Source organism: Sardina pilchardus, chromosome 8 (genome assembly GCF_963854185.1).
Source record: "Sardina pilchardus chromosome 8, fSarPil1.1, whole genome shotgun sequence".
NCBI lineage: Eukaryota > Metazoa > Chordata > Actinopteri > Clupeiformes > Clupeidae > Sardina > Sardina pilchardus.
In genome coordinates, this window is record NC_085001.1 from 17,251,499 (window position 1) to 17,273,998 (window position 22,500).

The 22,500-nt window shown below is 47.4% G+C and overlaps 1 protein-coding gene across 1 annotated transcript in view; it reads left to right on the forward strand.

The window, feature by feature from the left end:
- antxr2a (ANTXR cell adhesion molecule 2a) overlaps positions 1-22,500 on the forward strand; it is a 67,621-nt gene that overhangs the window by 13,304 nt on the left and 31,817 nt on the right. The window contains exons 9-16 of the mRNA XM_062543018.1: positions 157-252; positions 3,256-3,325; positions 9,551-9,629; positions 10,024-10,119; positions 15,405-15,449; positions 15,957-16,052; positions 18,565-18,729; positions 18,988-19,068. Coding sequence (XP_062399002.1) covers positions 157-252; positions 3,256-3,325; positions 9,551-9,629; positions 10,024-10,119; positions 15,405-15,449; positions 15,957-16,052; positions 18,565-18,729; positions 18,988-19,068 — 728 coding nt within the window. The remainder of the gene's footprint in view (positions 1-156; positions 253-3,255; positions 3,326-9,550; positions 9,630-10,023; positions 10,120-15,404; positions 15,450-15,956; positions 16,053-18,564; positions 18,730-18,987; positions 19,069-22,500) is intronic.

Below are 22,500 nucleotides of genomic sequence, written 5' to 3' on the forward strand. Positions count from 1 at the left end.
ACTGTGTGTGTGTGTGTGTGTGTGTGTGTGTGTGTGTGTGTGTGTGTGTGTGTGTGTGCACACGCGTGTGCATGTGTCTGAAACAAAGCCTGATCTCTGCTGGTCGGGGCCAGGAGCTGCTTCTTATTTTCCCCTCATCTGGTGCTCATCCCTCAGAGTCCTTCGACATTGTAGTGCGGGGGAATGGCTTCACGCTGGGCCGAGCCAAGGATGGGGCCCGGTGCCGCTTCGAGGTCAAAGGCCACACTTACGGTGAGTACCGCATCACACCGCTCTGCACTGCTGCACGCACACACACGGCCAATCACAACAGCACAGGCCGTTCTAGAACATTCGACTGGATTCCACTCCTGTTTTACTCAATAGTATTCTGTGCTGTTCCTCGTTGTTCCACAAAGCAAGGCCAGAGAGGGTTATAGCGGATCAAGGATCTTTGGGCAAGGCTTTTGTTTTTGTGGAATTTTGGAATTCTAGATTCTAGAATTATCCATTCTAGATTATCCCACTTTATTCTATTTTCACGTCTGATGTGGGTCTTCTCCTTTTATTAGTAACGATCCATCATGTACCATTCTGTTTCCAAACCGCAGTTGCAAGGTTTTAGAACACTTACCTCACAATATTTGTGGTGTGTTGTCACACTGTCAGCCCAGCAGAGGTGTCAGATGAGAGTTTTTGCCAAAGGAGAAGCAGAGAAACACTCTTAACTAGCTCAGTTTTGAAAAAAAGACCTTGAAGTGTCTTCACAACATCAATCTAAACGGGTATGTTTATAAAGTTACTAAAACAAGCACAAATTTACGAACTGTTGGCTTATCAGCTCGTTTGTAAACTTTGCTTGGACATTGTTATGGAAACACCGATGCCGATGCGAGTTGTTGCACTGGTGTGAATCCATACTTTATATGAACTTGTGTGCTGGTTTAGAGATCATTGCAGCTCGTCTCGTTGGGAATCTTTGATATGAATTGGGTTTTAAAGACACTGGTTTGAGCCCCTGGACTCTGTCCTACTAGGGCAGTAGTGGCAATAGAGGCAGTCTGGGCAGTTTAACAGTCCGTCCTGTTAGGAGAAGGAAGCCCAAACAAGGCAACATCTGCCTCCGGCCCGTGCTGGAGCGGAGACTTCCCTTTCCTGCTCTGGCATGGCCACTGCCACGACTCTCTCTCTCTTTTATCTCAACTCATTAGCCCGGAGGAGCTGCCCAAAACGTGCTTCTGGAAACGGAGCAGAACTTTCCAGAAGTGAGAGAGCGAGCGTGCTCTGCCTGAGCCCCACATGGCTGTTCTCTCTCATGCACACGTTCCTTTTTGCGGCTCTTCTTCTGCTCACCTCTCCTGCTAAACAAACGTCTGCACTTTCTTCTCCCTCATCGGCGTCGCCACATTTTTTCGCGCCGGTTCTATTTCGGGCGTGCGGAGCAATCATTTGATAAGAATCCGGCGGCTCATGGCTGAGACGAAAGTCGCCGAGCGCCATCAATCAAAGGCCTGAGCTGATCTTTCCACAGCCAGATAAAAATAAGCCGTAACCCCACTGTGGTGTTTCTTTTTTTATGTGGTTATTATGGGTGGATGAGGCCTCAGACATGGCTGCCAATGGCCACAATCTCCAGTCCCCTGTTCCAGAGCAGCATCTGAGACCTTAAGCCACACGAGTGGATCAACAGTGTGGGTAGGAATCTGGCAGGGCTGACGAATGGATCACAGTTAATAACATGCCTTTGAATTCAGATAATTAGAAAACGAATGAGTGAATGAATGAATGAATGAATGAATTCATTCATTCATTAATTGATTAATTGACTAACAACTTAATGAACAGTTGTACTCTGTATTGTATTATTTCAAATTATGTGTGAATATACAGATTGCTCTCTTTTGGAAATGTCTTGCTTTGTTAAAAAGGTAGCCTGCATTTCTTTTTAAATTCAGAAACAACACACCTCTAGCGCTGTAAATACAGTATAATCTATATATGTATGTATTTACTGTTCTGAAGATCCACTGCAGAGTACTGGCAGCACGTCTGCTATTGTAATCGCCCAGCAGGAATTGTCACCTGCACAGTGATTCCTGCTGAAGCCACTCCAGGATTTTTCACACACCCCCTCCATTTATTCACCACATCAAAGTGGCTTTTTAATGAAACTCTCTTTCCCATACAGCACACACACACACACACACACACACACACACACAGATGCATGCATGGAGACACACACACACACACACACACACACACACATGTGGCTCACACATGCCTTCACACACACATGAGCTTTGTGCTCCCCACCCTTTGAGAGATGGAGCGAAGGAAAGAACAAACACCTGCATGGCCGCCTGACCTCATGCAGAGACTTGACAAGGCAACTGGTTCATGAGCTGCGTTTGTTCAGACATCTGGCCTGTCAATCCGTGTGGAGTTATGCAAACAAACCAGAATGGGAAGACTATGAATTATACCTTCATAAAGATTATGTTTTTTTCTCACTCCTGTCATTGAACATCCACTGGTTCTAATATTAATAGCACCAATAATTTGAAATATTTTGTGTCCCTTTATAGATTTCTTTCCCCCCAAACAGGGTTCACCTCATCAACCCCCCCACCCCCACCCCCACCCCCCCCCCACCCCACACACACACACACACAAGCACACATTTTTTCCATTTCAAGTTTTGTAGTGTGTGCACACGTCAGCTCAGCTGTCCCTTGCTGAACCCTCCCGCCCTCTGTCGATGACTCAGTCAGGCTTTGGCCAGTACCCCCCCCCCCCACACACACACACACACACACACTCTCACACACACACATACATGCACCTACACACATCTACACAAACACAAACGCTCACATACACACACACGCACGCACACATGCACACACGCACACACACAGTCCATCCCACTCAGATGGCTGCAGTGTTGCACATCTGGAAACAAGTTCACAGTCCAATAACGATACTCCTCTCTCTCTCTTTCTCTCTCTCACACATACTCTCTCATTCTCTCTATCTTACTCTCTCCATCCCTCTCTCTCCCTCTGTCTTACATTTTCCCCTGTCACTCCTCATTCTCCTCCTCACTCTAACTCCCTCTTTCTCTCTTTCTCTTTTTCTCTTTCTATCTCAATGTCTCTCCATCTATCTCAATTTATTTTCTCTCTCTCTCCTTCACTCTCTTGCTACTTGTCTCTCTCTCTCTCTCTCACTCCTCTCTCTCTCCCCCTCTCTCTCTCTTCTTAATATTTCCAGATGAGGTGCCCAGTGTGGTGAGAGATGATTACGTGCTCTGTCCAGCGCCGATACTGCAGGAAGTGGGCGAGTAAGTCCTCCTCCCTCCTCTCTCCTCTTTCAATAAATGACCCCACACACTACTGTAATAGGAGGTGGACAGCACACATGTGGTCTTCCATCGGAGTCTGGCACGAGAGGGGCCATCCGATCTTATATTGCTGTAAACATGGAAAAGCAATTCCTCATGAGTTCTTCAAAAGTTCTGCTGTTGCTCTGAGTGCCTGGTTTATCCTCCAAATACCAGTATGCCAGTATATGTCCAGAACAGGTGTTGATTTAAAGTGACGATATCAAACTGAGAAGTAGGAGAAGTTAGTTTTGGTAACTATGTGCACAGGGATTCAGTGTAATGTTGTGGGATGATGCTGCTGCTTTACATGCTCATTTGATGTGGACTTAAGTGTCTTCTTAGAACCATAATCAATGTAAACATGCATTGTGGTAAACAGGCCCTTTACCAAGACACTCGGCATGCTAAGATGTAAATGATGTCATTCTTTTCAAACCGTTTAATGTAGCCATGTCATCGAACCATTTAATCTAACTATAATGTATGTAACCCCCCCCCCCCCACACACACACACACACACACACATACATCCCATTCCCTTACTGTTAGTTCTCTTTAGCTTATTATAAAACACTTAGTGCATAACATATAGCACCATAAACAAAAAGACTGTCTCCGCTACACGATGCCCATTTGAAAAGCCTTGCTTAATTAACTCTTGGCTTGCGCTGCTGACCCATTAAGTGGTTAGCTGCTACGAGCGGCGAGTAAACACATCTGTTGGGGGGTGGAGGGGGTGGAGGCGGATGGTGGGGTGGTGCAGGAATGGAGGGGAGTGTGTGTGTGCATGTGTGTGTGTTTGTATGTGTGTATGTGTGTTGGGGGGGGGTTAAAAGGATGTGCGACAGATGCGTCCGATCCCTCTGCCTCTGGTCCCATGTAAATTATTTACCTCCGCACTGCCGCGACACACACCGCTCGGCGACACACTGCTCCACGAGCCACCTGCAGCCAGCATCTGAGCCGCTGCACTCCTCTTCCTCTTCTCCTCTCCCTCTCTCCCTCCCTCCCTCCCTCTATCTCTCCATCTGTGCGCCGCACTCTCGAGCCAATCACGCGCCTCCTGTCATCAACAGACCCCCCCTTCACCCCCACCACCACCTTCACCACCACCACCGCCATCACCTGCTTTCCCCCGGCCGTCACTCACCTACGGCCAGCTACCTGAGATGCAGGAGACCACCTCGCGAAATCCTCCCCAGAATCCTTTGCAAAGACTCAAACCCAACCCCCCCCCCCGGAAACTCCCGTCGTCTGAGCGTTTCGGTTATTTTAAGCGGAGCGACACTGTCAGAAGTGGGGTGCTAAGCGGCGCGCAGATTAGCGGTTGGACGCGAGCCAGCGCTGTGCCGTTTAAACATCATCTGCTCTTAAATATGGCGCCGTGTCCTCTGCTCGACGTGAGCCGCTGCGAGGGTCCCGGATACCTGAGGGGACACGCCGGCTGCGGGCCTCGTCTCCCGATCCAGCGTCTCGCTCTCCCGGCGCACCTTGTCTCTTTTTTATGAGGGGGAATTCATCGCCACGCAGGCGGGAGGAATTCATAAAAGAATGATATGAATATAAGACGAGCTTGCAGTAGATACAGATGGCAGAGCTCTCGTGAGTTCTCCCGTTTTTTGGAAAAGCCCTCGTGATGAGATCACCGTCTTTAAAATCACTATCACTCTACCAGACCCCTTTAGTCTTGAATTTTCTCTTGGGGATCAATAAAGTATCTATCTATCTATCTATCTGTCTATCTATCTAGTGCTGTCACCAAAACGTTACACAGGGAACAAAAAAAGATTTATGGGAGGTCATTGCTGGATCATGGTGGGGATCTAGATGAAGTGGATTGACTGGAGTCTTAATGACCTCATCTGAAGCGGTTCTCCCAGTGCCCAACCACGGAGGAACCCTGGGAACCCGGGGAACCCGCACCGGTACTAACCCTGTCACTCCCCTCGCTGTTACTCACTTTCAGTAATCTTCACGTGTAGTCAGGCAGCGTTAGGACACATTAGGCCCATTCTCTTCCATTCTCCCCCTCTAACTCCCCCAATCCCAATCCCAATCCCAACTCCAACCCCATTGGATGCTCCAGCTCCGAATGTAGGCTAATGGAGCTCAGTCGGAGCTGGAGTGGAGTCCCGACGGGGATGGACAGGCGCTGGGAGGGATGTCCAGGAATCGGAGCGTCCTCTGGCCTGTTCTGCTCTCGTCCTCTCCTCCTCCTCTCCTCCTCTCCTCCGCTCCTCTCCTCCGCTCCTCTCCTCCGCTCTCATCCTTCCTCGTGGGCCCTTGTTGCAGGCGGGCAAGGGGCCTCATCTGTGGCGACAGCTGCTGGGGCTAAACTGAGTGTGAGGGGGGCATCTGTTACCCACTACACACACACATACACACACACACACACACACACACACACACATAGATACACACACATACACACACACACACACACACACACACACACATAGATACACACACATACACATACACACACACACACACACACACACACACACACACACACACACACACACACACACACACAAGCACACAAATAGACACACACACACATGCACACACACACACACACACACACACACACACATTAGCGGGAATGAGCCTTGCCCCTAGAGAGCAGAGGAGAACAGGGGTGGTGGTGTGTGTGTGTGTGTGGGGTTGTGGGGGTCCATGTGCTGTGGATGAAGAAGTGGTGCAGGGATCGGGGGGTTGGGTAAATTGGGGGTGGAGAGGCACAGGGTCTGTGTCCTCACCTACGTTTTCACAATCTGGGGTGGGGGGCTAAAGATAACAGAGGGGTCCTGCTGACACCTGGCCAACAAGCACTCACGCGGGGAGAGAGAGAGAGAGAGTGAGTGAGGGAGGGAGGGATGGATGGATGGATGGAGCAGTTAAGGGCAGAGGAGAGCAGACCAGTCAAGCGCGACTCATCAATAATCAATCCCATCTTCATGGCTATGGTCCTGCATGCCGTCTCTCTCTCCTCCATCTGTGGTGGTCGGTGGGATCAGAGGCCTGGTGGAGCCTGGGTTGCCCTCATGGTCCCCCGATCTGCTCCTGCTGCTCCTGTTACACCTCACAGTCATTTTTCTTCTCATTTCAACAATGTGGCTTCAAAACATATTCTTTAGAAATCTTTTTAAAATCCATATTCTGTGAGGACCGCTAAAGCCTAGTGTTAGGTCTGGCTGTAATGTGAGAACACGCTGTCACAACGGCGTGGTTTCCTCTTTTCAGCTCTTCGAGAGGATATCCTGTGTGCTTCCTGTGAAATGCACTTCTTTTCTGCGGATTTGACAAACATTTTGTGAATAATGATGTACTGTGAAGGAAGGTCAACAGTTTGCGTCAGAATCCCTTGTCACTGTGAAACAAATACTCACTCACAATACACAGTCACTGTCATTATCTGTTATGTTTAGGGAAAATAACCATTATTATGTGGCAACTGGCAAGTTAAAAAACATGTATACAATACTTTTGCCACATATATAGTTTCTATTGTTATGTATTGTATAATGTAAAATAGTTATTTTACTTTACAAATTACATTCATGTATAATATAATGTAAAACTCCTAAGGAATTCTACAATAGTGTAGGTCCACCACACACATGCAGAGATGCAGTCACATAGTGATGCAGCCCTGCATAGATACACACACACACACACTCACACACACACATACACACACTCAGAGCTGTTCAGCTGGCAGCTGACACACACGATTTGGCCCTTGAATAATTTACGCCACTCATTTCCGCATCTTTAAGGAAAATTCCGGAGCCATTAGCGACACGGTTGTCACGGCGGCCAGCTGCAACACATCACAAACACTCCCCATCACTGCCTGCCCCCTCCGACACGAAGCAGGACACAGGGAGGTGGGGGAGGGGGCGGGGGGTCGGAGTGTGGAAGAGCGCAAAAAAAGTTCTAGAGGCTTCTTCAAGTGTCTCCAGTGACTCCGAGAGTGGCTTGTTGCTCGCTCACGTCGCCGTCTCAGAGTGTGTCTCTTGTCAAGAGCAGGGGTCTGAGTGACGCTCTCGCCTCTCGAACATCTGCCAGTCCCGCATTACGCCCGTGACACACTCGCCGGCTCCCCTCCGCAGAGCCGCGCCGAGGAGCCCGGCCAGGGAATAGCCCAAGTTGGCTGCGCCCGCTGATTGAGATGCAAGTGTCCAATCAGCTTAATGTTGTTGTGACATCTTTGAGAGAAGTGGATCTGGTGACTGAAATCCCACCGCTTGCCAGGGAGAGACCGGAGTGTAGTGAATTTTTTAGAAGTTTTTAGGGAGTGGGGAGTGGGTGGGGGGTGGGATGGGGGTGCCTTGTGAGCTGTCCTTTTACAGAAACACAATGGCATCTATGTGCAGTGTGTGTGTGTGTGTGTGTGTGTGTGTGTGTGTGTGTGTGTGTGTCTGTCATATGTCGAAATTCTGACAACAGATCCCTATTCACCAAAGTGGATGTAGTGGATGGCTCTGCGGCTGCCAGATTGGGTGGTGAAGTATAGATTTGAATGCACAACTGTGGATCATAGTGGGCTGGCAGCTCTCAGTGTTCTCCATTACTTTGGTGGCGGTTGTGAGCTTTAAAAGGCACTCTCGCTGAAATCTTATTTGCATTCAGATGAAGAAAGAAAGAGAGGAAGAGATACTGAAAGAAAGAAAGAAAGAAAGATAGATTGATAGAAAGATAGACAGAAAAGATGGACGAATAAAAAGCTGTGATGGCGCATTGAGAGTGTCCAGTTTTATTTAGGGAGACAGAATCATTTGGCAGAAGCGTGTGTGTCTGTGTGTGTGTGTGTTTTTGTGTGTGTGTGTGTGTGTGTGTGTGTGTGTGTGTGTGTGTGTGTGCGTGTGTGTGTGCAGAGAGGGGGGAAGGCCTCTCTGATCCTAGGTCTGTGCACATATCCAGCTTGATTAACAACCTGCCTCGCGGTTTGCTGTATCGAGTGTGTCAGCTAAATTAGCCTCTCCCTTCATCCATTCAGGAGACGCACTTAGTTAACATGCACGGGCCTCTTGGAGCTTCTCACAATGGGCAGATTAGACGCACGGGGAGAGGCGAGAACGCCGCCATTAACCGCACAAATGTACTGGTGGGCCGGCGTAAACAGCACGACCGATTTCGCTAATATTTGTCACGTCTCTGAGGGCGGTAGGTGCCCCCGAGCGCTCGGAAACAGGGCCTTTCATCACAGTCAAGTAAAGCGCTTCTAAAAAAAATGGCAGCTCGCGAGTGAAATAATTGAAAGGATGCAAATTTAGGGGTTGAGTCTGAGCGAAGCTCTGACCCGCCAAGAGAAAGAAAACCAGCATGTGCACACAGACACACACACACACACACACACACACACACACACACACACACACACACACACACACATACAGAGACACACCTCAACACCCCAAACCCACAGGGATGACGTTATTTTCATCCGAGCCTTTTTTGTGTTCGAGCGGACCCACGTGCAGAAGACAATAGGCTCCTCTTGCTCTCTCCTCCATTGCTTTCCACTCCATTTTGGGGAGGACGTGAGGCGTTCAGTCAGCCCTGGATTCTCATTAGGCGCGCGGTAATTGGATCCTGCGTAACAGACATATGGAGATTACGGTGCCGTTCATCATTAGCACGTTAATTGCTCCCTTTACCTCCTCCGTTACCGGTAAATAAGTTATATGGGTCATTCTCCGCACATCCATTGTGCGGCGAGACTAGCCTAGCAAGGCCAGTGACAGCAGAGCACAGCTTTTAATTTGCCTTTTAATTGAATCAGAGTGTTTATTAAAAGTGACTTGACTGTGCTGTGTGAACGTCTTTGACTGTAATTTTACCAGAAGCGCTCGTGCTGAGAAATTCGCTCTTTATTACTTTCTTTCTTTCTTTATTATAACATTTTATTTTGTTCATATTTTGTATTTTGTTCACCACAATTTATGATATAATTGTAAGGCATCACAATGACACTTTTTTTTCATATGTTTTCATAATTTTCTTTTTGAGTTTGAAGTGCCCCACTTGTTTAACTGTAATATTAGGTGCTGACTGAAGACTAAACACTAGTTTCTGCTTCCGCTAAATGCAAAATATTTTATCATTTTGAGTTCACTGAAAACTCTTCCTTTTGCGATTGAGTAGTGTGGGTAACGTCTATGTCTTGTCCCCCAGGTCCATGGACATCCTTATCAGCCTCAACGGTGGCAAGTCCTTCATCTCCAGTCCCTTCACCATCTCTGTCTCCACCTGTGTGAGTCGAATACCTACAGTACTGTACCTTACAAAAATGTTAATACTAGTAGTGTTGGGTTAGGAAGTACTAAGAATGTTATGTTACCAAGTATGTTGCTTTGCCCTTGGGATTGGGTTGGGATTTTTATGTGGATATTTAAAACAATCATATTTCTGCTAACATGATTTAATCCCATCTATATGTCTTTGGTTATAGACTTAGAATGGTAGTATTTATCATGTCATTATTGTGTTACAATTCCCTGATATTTTGTGTGTGTGTGTGTGTGTGTGTGTGTGTGTGTGTACGTGTGTGTGTACTGTATGTATGTCTGTATGTGCGTGTGTGTGTGTCTGTGTGTGTGCGTGTGTGTGTGTGTGCGTGCACTTGCACGCGTGTTCCTCCTCCTCAGTCGGATGGTTGGGTGGTGTTTATTGTGTTCCTGGTGCTGTTGCTGCTGGCTGCCCTGGCCTTCATGTGGTGGTTCTGGCCTCTCTGCTGCACTGTGGTGAGTAACAACAACACCCTGTAGCGCTGCAACACTGCAACACCGTAGCCCAGCAACACAGTAACACTCTAACACTTTCGTATTGAGTTTGTTTATTATTGTGCTTCTTAGCCAGAGGGGAACCCCGAAAGCATAATATTGTAAATATTGCCTTTAACACTAACATTATAATATTGTAACACTACAATTCTGAAACAGAAACGGTGTAAATTTAACACAGTGACCGTGTAACATTTTGACTATAACACTTCAACACCGAAGCACTAGACCATTGATCCTGGTAACACTGAAACACTGTGAAACTGAACTACTGTAGCCTAGCACTGACACTGAACATTTTGGCTTTTTGTGCAGTCTGTAAATATTTGGGCAGTGACGAGCACTATTGTTTTGGTGCTGTGCTCCAGCCCTTGGAAATACAATTTGAATCTCTGCTTTGATGTCAGTTTCCTTCTATACTCTTTAGGTTAGCACTAGTGTGAGAACGTTTTTTTTGCATGAAATGCAAGAAATCTGTCACTGTTCAAATCCTTATGTGCTACATATGTACAATATGTGTGACGGAATCAAGGATAGCTAGTAGTATGTACACATGATGTAGTATATGGCCGACAGAAGCTTCTGGATTGTTGTACTGCATTTGCTTCTGGTTCATGTAAAGATTACACTGAGCTGAACAGGAACCATTTGAAAGCATCTCAGCCCTCAGCCCCTTCAACCCGGGAACTATGATGTTAAAAGAGCGCCCATCACTGCCAATCCCCCTCTCACTTAAGTGATGACTTCTCTCTTTCCCCTCATTCTCAGTCCGCTCCCCTGTCATTTTCCGTGTCGTGTGTTGTATTTTTTGAAGACCCCCTTTAGCCCTCCCCCGTCTCTCTCTTTTTAAGTGAGTGCTCCTTGCCTGGCACCCTGCCAAGGGTGGCCCTGGAGAGACGGGCTCGGATGCCAAGCACTGATGTGCTGGAAGGGCTCCCGTAATGAACGGAGCCGGATTGCTGGGCGCAGGCCAGGTGAAGTCCACTCTCCGCGTCCTCGGGGTGTGACCCATTTCAAAACCACGCTGCTGGGGCTCAAGCTCTGCACCGGATCTGGTGCTGAACAGAGATGTGCCAGATCAGAGCCAGATCAGAGCCAGATCGGAGCCAGATCAAGACCAGATCAGAGCCACATCAGAGCCAGATCAAGGCCAGATCAGAGCCAGATCAGAGCCAGATCAAGACCAGATCAGAGCCAGATCAGAGCCAGATCAAGACCAGATCAGGGCCAGATCAGAGCCGGATCAGAGCCAGATATAGGCCAGATCAAAGCCAGATGTTGCTCAGATGAAGGTCAGATCAGTGCAAGGTCTTGGCCAAAAGTCTGCTCCTCTGGCAGGAGCAGGACGGATGAGGTAAGGTTGTGTTTGTAGTTAAAACGCTGACTCCCAACCCAAAATGACCTAATTGTCCTTCTCTTAAAACAAGGGCGGGGCGGAACCCACGTGAGGAAGTATGTTTCGATCCATGTCCTGCCTTTTAGTACGTGTCGACAGCTTCTTTATGAGGACAGTGTTGGCTGCTCTTCTGACATTCTTGCCTGTCATTTTTTTTTTTTGTTAGCTCGTCCTTTTTATGTCACACCATTTAAGCAATGTTCCGGAAAGCATGGCTGTTGTGTGGCCATTTTCACATAGTGTGAATAGTTCACAACTTGAACCGTGTGAGTATAAATTTCAGCCTTGGCCCCTCTTTCAAAAAAAAGAGGGAAAAAAAAAAAAAAAAAAAATCTTTTGGTTCATCAACTCCCCACTTTCCACAGGAACAATGGGAGCCCAGATCGCATTATCAGTCTAAACCATCGCTAACAACTACAGATGGCATGCCCAAGAGCCTCCTGCTCTCTGAATCTGGTGCACAAGGAGCAAACTCTCTCACTCACACACGCACACACACGCACACACACACACACACACACACACACACACACACACACACACACACAGAGCGATGGCATCGGCAGGCAGGCATAGCGAGCAGCATCGGCCCGCTTTGAGAAAGTGGCGCGCAGCCGGGCCCTGGTCCAGGCAGAGATGGAAGCATATTTTGGAAAACCAACAAAGGCATTAAAATGTAAACCCCCTGCAGCATGTCTGGCCAGGCCACTGTTTGTCTTGGTGCAGGAGCTGCTGTTCCCGACCACCAGGGACTCGGCACTCGGAAAGGGCCATGTGTGCGCTGTTAATATTTAAACTCGGCCCTGCCAGATCTCTCTTCTCTCTCTACCCCTCCATCCCCATCCCATCCCAGCCCTCCCCACACACACACACACCACCCCACACACACACCCCACCCCACACACACACACACACACACACACACACACACACACACATACACACAGCCGTCTTTCGCTCCTTTCTCTCTTTTCTCACTCCCTTTTTCCATGAAAAAAAAACAAAAAAAACGCACACACACAGAAAGGCCCAAAGTGGGCAAACTCACACCCAATCGCTCAAGCCAGTTTGAAGCCAAATGATATCGACGGACTTCTGATCCGTCTCATTTCTCCTCAATGTCCTTATCCTTATTTTTTCTTATGATTTAGCATGAAAGGGCTTTGATTTGCTTGTCTGTTTCATAGAGATAAGATACATTATGTGGAAATATTTTTGAGAATAGTTTCGATTGTCCGAGATTGTCAGGAGGACAGTCTTTAATTATGAAATATGAGGGAGCATTTTTCGTGTGTTCTGTGGTAGGCCAGTTTACCTTACCGCAGGACTACACAGAGCGAACAAGATCATCCCGGCATAATGAAACTGCAGTGATATTTTCCACCAGTTGACCTCTTAGATCACTGCACTTGCCCAGCGCCACAAATAGCTTCATTTGCTGGTGATGAAAGTGCATCGTTTTAATTTGCAAATATGCTACTTGTCACTCACCCCAGTCACGATAAGCTGGGAAACAGCTTGACACAACATGGGAGCATTACGGACTAAAATGAACGGATTATAAACTCCAATTGGACAATTACGCCGCCACCATATGGTGATGTTTCAGCGGCTGCCGCTGATTGGTCAGATCGCTGCTGCTGCCGCCGCGTATGTTTAGCGGCTCAAGCTGCCCATCAGATGGCTAAGTGTCCGGCGCTTTAGCGATTAATTACCGACTGCACTTAACGGTTTTAAACGGCCATCCCTCTCCCCACATCTGTCTGTCAGGTAGTTTTATTTATTTTATTTTGAGGTTTTTTTTTATTTGTTAGCCCCCCCACAGGCGAGCACGTCATTTGTTTAAAGCTTTATTTATCCCGCAATATGCCCAGGAAATAGGAAATCTGCTGCTTAATTACTGAGCGAGAAGAGGTAATCCGGTAGCGTAAGGTCTGGCTAAAATGATGGTAATCACCGCACCGGCACACCCCACCAGCACGCATTACTTGGATTTGCCAACAGTCGGTTGAGTGTCAAAGAGCAATTAATTAACACTAATTGATCATTTTCCATTATTTCAATGACAACAGTGGCGTTACGGCATTAGTGTGCTTTAATGTGAGCGGAACAGCTGCTAGAGCCATGATATGTGATAATGAAGAAGCTTTTTGAGGAGGGAGGCTGAGGGGACCAATTTGGTAAATGCACAACCTGACCGGGTGACGGTGACGAGGAATGAGGGGAAGGTCTCCTTCTTCAGGTTTGGAGCGTGCTCATTACATTACATTGATCTTCCGCACACACACACACACACACACACACACACACACACACACAAACACTCTCCCATGCTCTCTCTCTCTCTTTCTCCCTCTCTCTTTCTCTAACACACACAGACACACACACACACACACACACAAACACTCTCCCATGCTCTCTCTCTCTCTCTTTCTCCCTCCCATGCTCTCTCTCTCTCTTTCTCCCTCTCTCTGTCTGCCTCTCTCTTTCTCAAACACACACACACACACACACACACACACACACACACACACACACACTCTTGTGGTGTACAAATGGCTGAAGTTCACTCTTGCATAAGTGCGTGCTTTGCCTTTTCATGTCACAAGGAGAACTAATTCAGTCTGACTACTGTTTGTACGTGACACCTGTTCAGCAGGTGCTGGTGGCCAGTTCCTTCTCCTGTTGTTTTTTCGGTCCGTTTCGTGGTTGTGGTGTATTGTTGTCGTGCGTCAGACTGCTGGGGTGAGTGTGCTGCCTGTCAGATCAGAAAAGCCAGATGCACACTAACACACACACACACACATACACACTCAAACAAAAACACACACACACACACACTTATACACTTCTCCTGAGTCCTGTTTGTCCCCTGAGCGTGTGTGTTCGTCAGATGAGACAGACAGTTTGGACTTGAGCGATGTCGCAAGCGGGATGTCTCTGCAGCAGAGGTGCTGTCTGAAACACTGGCCCTACGTGCTCTTTCCCCATGTGACAGACAAACACAGCAGCAAGAGTGTGTCTGTACAGCACATCTGTGTGTGGGAGTGTGTGTGTGTGTGTGCTGATTTCCCAAACAAGGTTCTGTGAGTTTACGACGCATATTGAAGTCACTGACCTGAATGTGCATTTTCTGTTTGTGTCGGTCGTATTGTATGTTTATGTCTTGTGTGCGTATGCGTGTTTACCTTATGCATGTGTATGTGAGAGGCTGCGGAGTTGATTGATGATGTGTATGACTGCGCGTGCGTGCGTTCAGCGGAGAGGAGGGTCCGTCCAGATGAAGTCTGGATCCCAGCCCAAGCCCCCTCTCCGCATATCATCGGGACTAATGAGCTCCTCAGCATCGCTGGGGCCTGCTGAACCTCGTCCAATTAATTAAGAGATAAACGACGGCACTCCGCCACCGTCCCCAAATGCCCCCGCCCCTCCCCACCCCGACTAACAACCCCCGACTACCCCCTCTCCCTCCCAAAGCTCCCCCCGTCAACAAGTTGATCTGGCATTATTTTGCACTGGGGGCCTGAACTGTTTGCTTGGCACCACAGTCTTCCAATTAATGGCGTATCAGCATAATAATCATACTCTTGGGCTGAACTTGAAATACACTGGGGTGAATGTCTGCCGTAGTGATTCACAGAGCAGACTAAATAATGGGCATGATGATGAGGATGATGCTAATGCTGAGGATGATGATGAAGATGATAATGTCAATGGCAGCGTCCACTCCTCCCTTACACCCTCTCTGTCACTCACTCGTGTCTTGTCTCATCGCTATGGCGCTGTCACAGTAGCATCAGCCAGTGATGACCTCAGATAAGGTATTTGCTGTTCTTCCTGTCTCTCTCAGGTCATCAAAGATCCCCCGCCCCGCCCTCGCCCTCCTCCTCCACCTGTGAGTATATCATCCTCATGATCTATTTACCGATCTATCTATCTATCTATCTATGAGCGTACTGTGTGTATGTTTGTATGTGTGAGTATCTATCTATCTACTGTATCTACGGTATCTGTCTATCTTCCTAAAGTATATCTATTTATATATGAACTTATGTATGTGTGTGTGTATGTGTGTATGCATCTATCTACCTATGGTATCATATATGTACTGTATACTGTATGTATGTATGTATAAATGAATGAATGTATCTATCTACAGTATCTATCTATCTATCTATCTATCCATCTATGTATATTATCATATATGTATGTATCTAGATCTATCTGTCTATCTATATATCTCTGGCTGCGTCTATCAGTTTATTATTCATTTCTCATTAGTGTGTCACACTGATCAAGTGGGCCAGAGAGTGCATTGTTACATGTGTTTGGAGTGCTTGAGTATGGGCCAGCATGCTGACATGTTCCTCCACCTGTATCGCCAACCCTCTCATCCGTCCAGCCTCCAGAGGAGGACCCCTCGCCCAAGAAAAAGTGGCCGACTGTGGACGCCTCCTACTACGGAGGCAGAGGTGCCGGGGGCATCAAGCGCATGGAGGTGAGTAGCGTGAGCTGAGGTGCATTCAAATAATAATCTGCCTTTTGCCCTGGGTTATACTTTTACCTTTATTTGTACTCAATACTGGTTTGATGTCCACACCATATTCACGTGGCTTATTCATACATTGTAGATGGAGAAGTTGCACTTTTCCCCCTTTACCCATCAAGAAAACACAGTCCTCTATGTCTTATACATAACAGTTGAGGGAATTTTTTTTTTGTTTTGTTTTACATCCAACTCCTCTACTCCTTGTCACTTTTGTTCACGTTGGGTGTCTCCGCTCTTGAACACTGTGTGAGCGTGCTCCTCTGACGTCAGGTGCAGAGCTTTCAAAGCTGTTTCTTGGAGGCTCGTCTAGGACGGCTGATGGCTTTGACATGATGGGCAGTGTCGTCCACGTCCACGTCCAAGTCCAAGTCCAGCCTTGACTCCTGCCTGTCTGTCAGTGGGCACGATGGACGTTAGTGTGTGTGTGTGTGTGTGTGTGTGTGTGTGTGTGTGTGTGTGTGTGTGTGTGTGTGTGTGTGTGTGTGTGTGTGTATGAGTAATGGGGGGGAGGGTGTGGATTGAGTGATGCCTGCCAGCATAATGAATTCATCCCAGGGATCCTCACTGCTGTCAAGCACCTTTTGTTCAGCGGGCTTCTACCCCTCCTTCCTCTTTCTTTCTCTCTCCACCTCTTTTTTTTCTTCTCTACATGTCAATATGTTCCTCTCGGTCTTACCCTCTCTATCGTGGCTCTCTTCATTCTCTTTATTCTTTTTTATTTTCTTCTTTCTTTTTTATGTGTGCATCCTTTATGTGTCTTTCATTCTGTTTGTCTGTCTGTATTCATTTTACTTCCTTTCACTATAATTTTCTATCACTTCTCTCTCTCCCTCTCTCTCTCTATCTTTCTCTTGCTCCCCCTCTCAGTGCTCTGTGCCCAGGTACCCTGAGGAGATGCTGGCATCAGTGTAACGCTGATGGAAAACTGAATGAATGAATAAATAAAAGAAACCTCGGGGAGTGATACCTCGCCAGAGCTGCTCCCAGGAGTGCTGGAGAGAGGAGAGAGTGCTAGACAGGACACACACACACACACACACATTCTCTCTCTCACTCACACACACACACACACACACACACACACACACATACACACACGCACACACACACACACACTTTCTCACACACACACACACACACACATGAACACACTCATGTGCACCTACAGACACATACAAACACCCACACTCTCACGTATGCACATGTGAACTCACTCTCGTTCACACACCTGCATCTGTGCACTTGCACACATACTCCCCTCTCTCCGTTCCCCTTTGGGGCTGTCTTCCCAGTCAGCCTTCATTCTCTCAGACGCATCATCTCCATATCTGGTGCCCCCTCAGGATGGATGGCTGGATGTCGGGGTATTGTTAGAAACCAGACCGTAGCACTCTCCTTCTCTCACCTTCTCACACCTTTACAAAAATACTAAGAGATCTAGACAGAGTAGCATGTCTGGCCATAGGCAAGACCCCCTTCCTTTATAACATATAGTTATACTAACGTATAGAATACAGTACATTTTGAAGACAGCATGGGGTGGCTTTATGAAATATGCGACAACGCGGACAGATTGAAGGCAGTTTATTGGCTGACTCTCTAAGGATTGTAAGCTGAGAAATGCACCTGCCTTCGTACCCACAAGTGTCCCCAGAGAGGGGCTTCCTTCACAGGGAGGCAGGGGACTTATGAGGGAGAGATTGGCCATGCTGCTGAGCTGTAAGGAATGTGCTGTGGATTGCCATGGCTTGACCTACAGCCTGAAGCGTGTGATGCTAATTGATATGCTAGTTACTCTTATTTATTTATTTATTTATTTATTTATTTTTTGCCATGGCAACAGCAGCTGGGCTGTGGGGTTTGTATGAGAGTGAAGGTGAGAACTGAGGAGAACAAAAAATATATATAAAATTCAAAACCAGGTTCAGACATACTTTAATATACCTCCAATTGACTCCACTCAGCTAGATTAATTTTTGTTCCTGTATGTACTGTATATATCACTAATTACACTGTAAGTAGAATTGCTTCTACAGAATGTAGACTCTTGAGAAAAACCATACAGTCACAACAAAAATCTTGAGTAAAGTCTAGCTAAGAGGCCAGTTTAGAAATTCATTGTTTGATGACTGTAGTAAATTATAATTGCCTACTATATATTAGTGTGTACTTGTTGTGAGCTAATATGCCTTGCAAAAATCAGCTGCAGTTATTTTGTAAATATGTAGGTGAGCGATGTGTTTATCTTGCCATCACATTATATCATATGGCTAAAATGTCTGAGAAGTTAGAATGTTCATATAACTAAAAAGCATGCCTTGTTGTACTTTATGTTGTTTTATCAAGTCTGATAAGTTAACATTGAAGAGACGGTTTTAAAAAGGCTTTTGGTTAGATGCCCAGGTCAGAGGTCAGTGCTGTTGGTGTGCTTGTTTGCGTGACTCTGTGGGTGTCGCCGTAGGTGCGCTGGGGTGAGAAGGGCTCCACAGAGGAGGGGGCTCGGCTGGAGATGGCCAAAAATGCCGTGGTCACGGTGACTGAGGAGACGGAGGAGCCCATGATCAAAAAGCCAAAGAGGCCTCCGACCTCCGCCCACACAGAGTCCAAATGGTACACGCCAATCAAGGTGAGGCCCGCTGTTCTCTCTAATGATGACTGGATACACGTGTGCACAGTGTGTTAGAATGTGTATGCTGGACGTTATACGACAATGGTGGTTGAATGGAGGGTGAATGTTCACAAGTTGTATAGACAAGTAAGTAGCCTACACAAGCTATTATGTGCGCAAGCACATGTAGCCTCTCACTGAACGTGACTCCCAAGTGAAAATGAAGCTTCTTAGTGGTCTCTGACTGGCTGTTGTGTCTGCTGTATTTTTATATAGGGTCGCCTGGATGCACTGTGGGCTCTACTGAAGCGACAGTATGATCGAGTGTCCCTGATGAGGCCCACGTCCGCTGACAAGGTAAGCCTACCTGGCAACCCCTAAATCAGCTTCTAATCTTCTCCCCAAACCTTTTTTTTTTTTTTGAGTGGACAGGGATTCTTTCAAAGGAACATACAGTACACATAAACACAGCATGACGATTCCACAAACAAAGCAAAATTCTCAACAATTTTGCATTACATCTGACTCCTTATTTTCATGCTGTACCACTTGATGCTTTACCAATCTTCTGATCAACCCTGAAACCCTCATAAACCTCTCAAGCAATCCAGTGGCTAACAGTGAAACCAAAACTCCCACAGAAGACACTCTGGCAACCAACAGACCATCTCTCTGAAACAAACACATCCTCATGTACCACTCTGGCAACACTCTGAACAGCCATGACGCCACTTTCCACTTAAAAGTGGAGCACTGACCTCTTATTGCAGTACTTAGCTAGTCATTGTTGATAGTCATTGTTGATAGCCAGGCTCACTGTAGTCCTGTTTGCCCTCATGAGCAAATAGTGCTTCTACAATTCTTTCTCTCTCTCTATCTCTCTCTCTCTATCTCTCTCTGTGTGTGTGAGTGAGTGTGTGTGTGTGTGTGTGTGTGTGTGTGTGTGTGTGTGTGTGACCAGACAACAACGGATCGGCTTGTTATTTGGGGATGTTGTGAGGGGTGTTTTTGTTGTTGGTCTCTGCCTGTCAGCAGCAGGAAATGATTGTGGTTGCATTTGTAACCTGGTGGTAGAGTCACATGACCCACAGCTGCATGCTCTCAGAGCTCAGTGACAGCAATGGCCTTATATGGGTGTGGAGCGCAGTCAGCTTTTCCTGTCAAGGAAATAAACCTTTATAACACACACACACACACACACACACACACACACACACACACACACACACACACACACATATATACAGGCATTCACACTCTCCCCATCTCCATCTCTCTCTTTCTCTTTCTCTGTCTCTCTTTCTTTTTCTCTCTCTCTCTCACTCACACACATAAGCATGCACACACACACACACACACACACACACACACTCAAACAGGAGGATGAATAACACTCAGCAAATTTGGGTCGTCTCTCTGTCTCCTCGTTGTTCAAACAGTCTTTTCCTTGGAAGCTGAGCACACACGAGCCAAATCTGAGCATGACCCCAGTATGACTGTTGGAGCATCCGTTGTGGTTTCACTAGTAGTGTAGTGAGTTACAGGCCTGCTTTGCGAAACCACCCTGGTTCACCAAATCTAGGTTAACCTCTCTATCTGGTTTACCAGAACTGATTCACCACAGTCAACTGTAAAGCGAGTAGCTTACTCGTAACTGTGGGTGGATTTGTTTTGCTAAAGTAAATGTGCATCTGTGCTGTACGTAGCCTTGATTTTGTTTAAAAAAAAAAAAGAAAAACTTACATTGAATAAATAAATGAAATCATTAGTGTGATTTGAAGGGTCGCACTGTGTCCGTTCCCCAGAGGAGTGGCTTGCGTTGACCTGCTGTTGACCAGCTGTTGCTCTCGGGCCGGCCGCGTCTCGCCGTCTCTCGCCACGCTGTTGTCCAACAGCTCACCGGATGACCTCATGTTGTAAACACCGTCTCCTGAGTCCTGAGTCGTGCTTTCGCCCCACCACTCCCTCGTTCCCTCCCTCCCTCCCTCCCTTCCTCCCTCCCTCCCTCCCCACCCCCTCTTCCCGTGGATTGTTTACACTGAGAGGCGAATCGCTGGGGCAGAAGCGTGCGAGCGGGCGACCGACTCCGAGACGAGTTGCTGGGGCAGAGCTGACCGTGCTGTTGCCTGCTGGTCCTGGGTCTCCAGAATCACCCTGCTCAGAGGGGACCCTTTTTATGGCCAACAAAAAGTTACAGTACTTGAAGTTGATCGAATTAGAATCGTTTCGAATAGAATAGTTTCTGCTTGTTTTAATAAGAGGAAGACATTTGGAAGAGAAAGTTGGCTCGTTGCATCAAACAAAATTCAAGGGAGAGAAGAGAAGACCAGGCCAAATCTATCAGACAGTAAAGGAGAAAGGAGTAAAGAGAAGACAGTCATTGTGTCTCAACCGTAACGAAGATTGAAAAAAAAAAGAAATGAAAAAAGAGCAAGAAGCTCTAAAAAGTTCTGTGAATGTTGTCATTGACATTTGAGCCTGTTCTCCATGGAGGTCTTCAAACACGGGCTGGCTAGCAGAGCCACCAGTGTCCTTGTGAACCCCCTCCCCACACACACACTTACACCCGCACACACACACACACTCACACACACACACACACAGACACCCACACACACACACAGACACACACAAAAACTTACATACACACACAGACCTCGGCCATCTGGCCAAAATGTGCACAGGCAGAGCCTTGGCCAGCCCTGGGGCCTCGCATGGCGCTGCGTCAGGGGCCTTCTCTGGTCCAGGCATTTTACCCAGAAACCCCTGCAAACTGCTGCCGGCCACTTTCAAGTCCTTGATCAAGAGAGCAGGAGCAGGGCAGCCAGAGGCTATCACAGCCCGAGGACTGGGCCAGACACCCAGACAGAGAGAGGGAGAGGGATGGAGAGGGATGGATGGATTTAGAAAGAGAGATGATGATGAGAGAGAGAGAGAGATAGAGAGGTAGAGATGGAAGGAGAGGCTGAACAAAGAGAAAGAGAGGGAGAGGGTGAAAGGGAGGGTGAGACACAGCGAATCAATGAAAAGATGGAGGCAGGGATGGAGGGAGTAAAGAGGGGCGGCCAGAGATGGAGAAGGGGGGAGAGAGAGAAATACAGGGAGGAGTGGAGCAATAGAGAGAGAAGAGAAAGATAGTCGGAAGAGAGATGGAGTGAAGAGAGAAAAGGAGGAGAGAGAGGAGGAGAAAGAGAGGAGCAGGAGGAGAGAGAGGAGGAGGAGAGGGGCAGGAGAAGGAGGAAAGAGAGGAAAAGGGGAGGAGGAGGAGAGGGATAAGAAAGGGAGGAGAAGGAGGTGAGAGGAGAAGGAGGAGAGCGAGAGGAAGGGGAGGCTTTGATGGCCGACAGCGGCCCTCAGGGGTCATGAATGTTTCAGCGGCCGGTGGATCCACAGGGTGGTTCGACTCGTACAGGTGTAAGGAAGCAGGTTGTCGCAGACATCTGTTCATCTCTTACACCCCTGGGGGTACAAACACACACACACACACACACACACACACACATACACACACACACAGAGAGAGAGATGCATAGACACAAACACACACACACACACACACACACACACACACACACACACACACACACACACAGAGAGAGAGCCAGACTGTTGGATCGTGAGCAGATGTAGTTTTTCGGAAAAAAAGCGCTGCAACCTTTTTCTCTCTCTCTCTCTCTCGTTTGTTTTCTCCCTTTCTTTCTCTTTTTTTCACCCCCTTTTTTTCCTTCCTTTTTTTTTCTCGGAGTCTCACATTTTCTTGCCCGAGGCGGCTCCGACACCAAAGGTAGA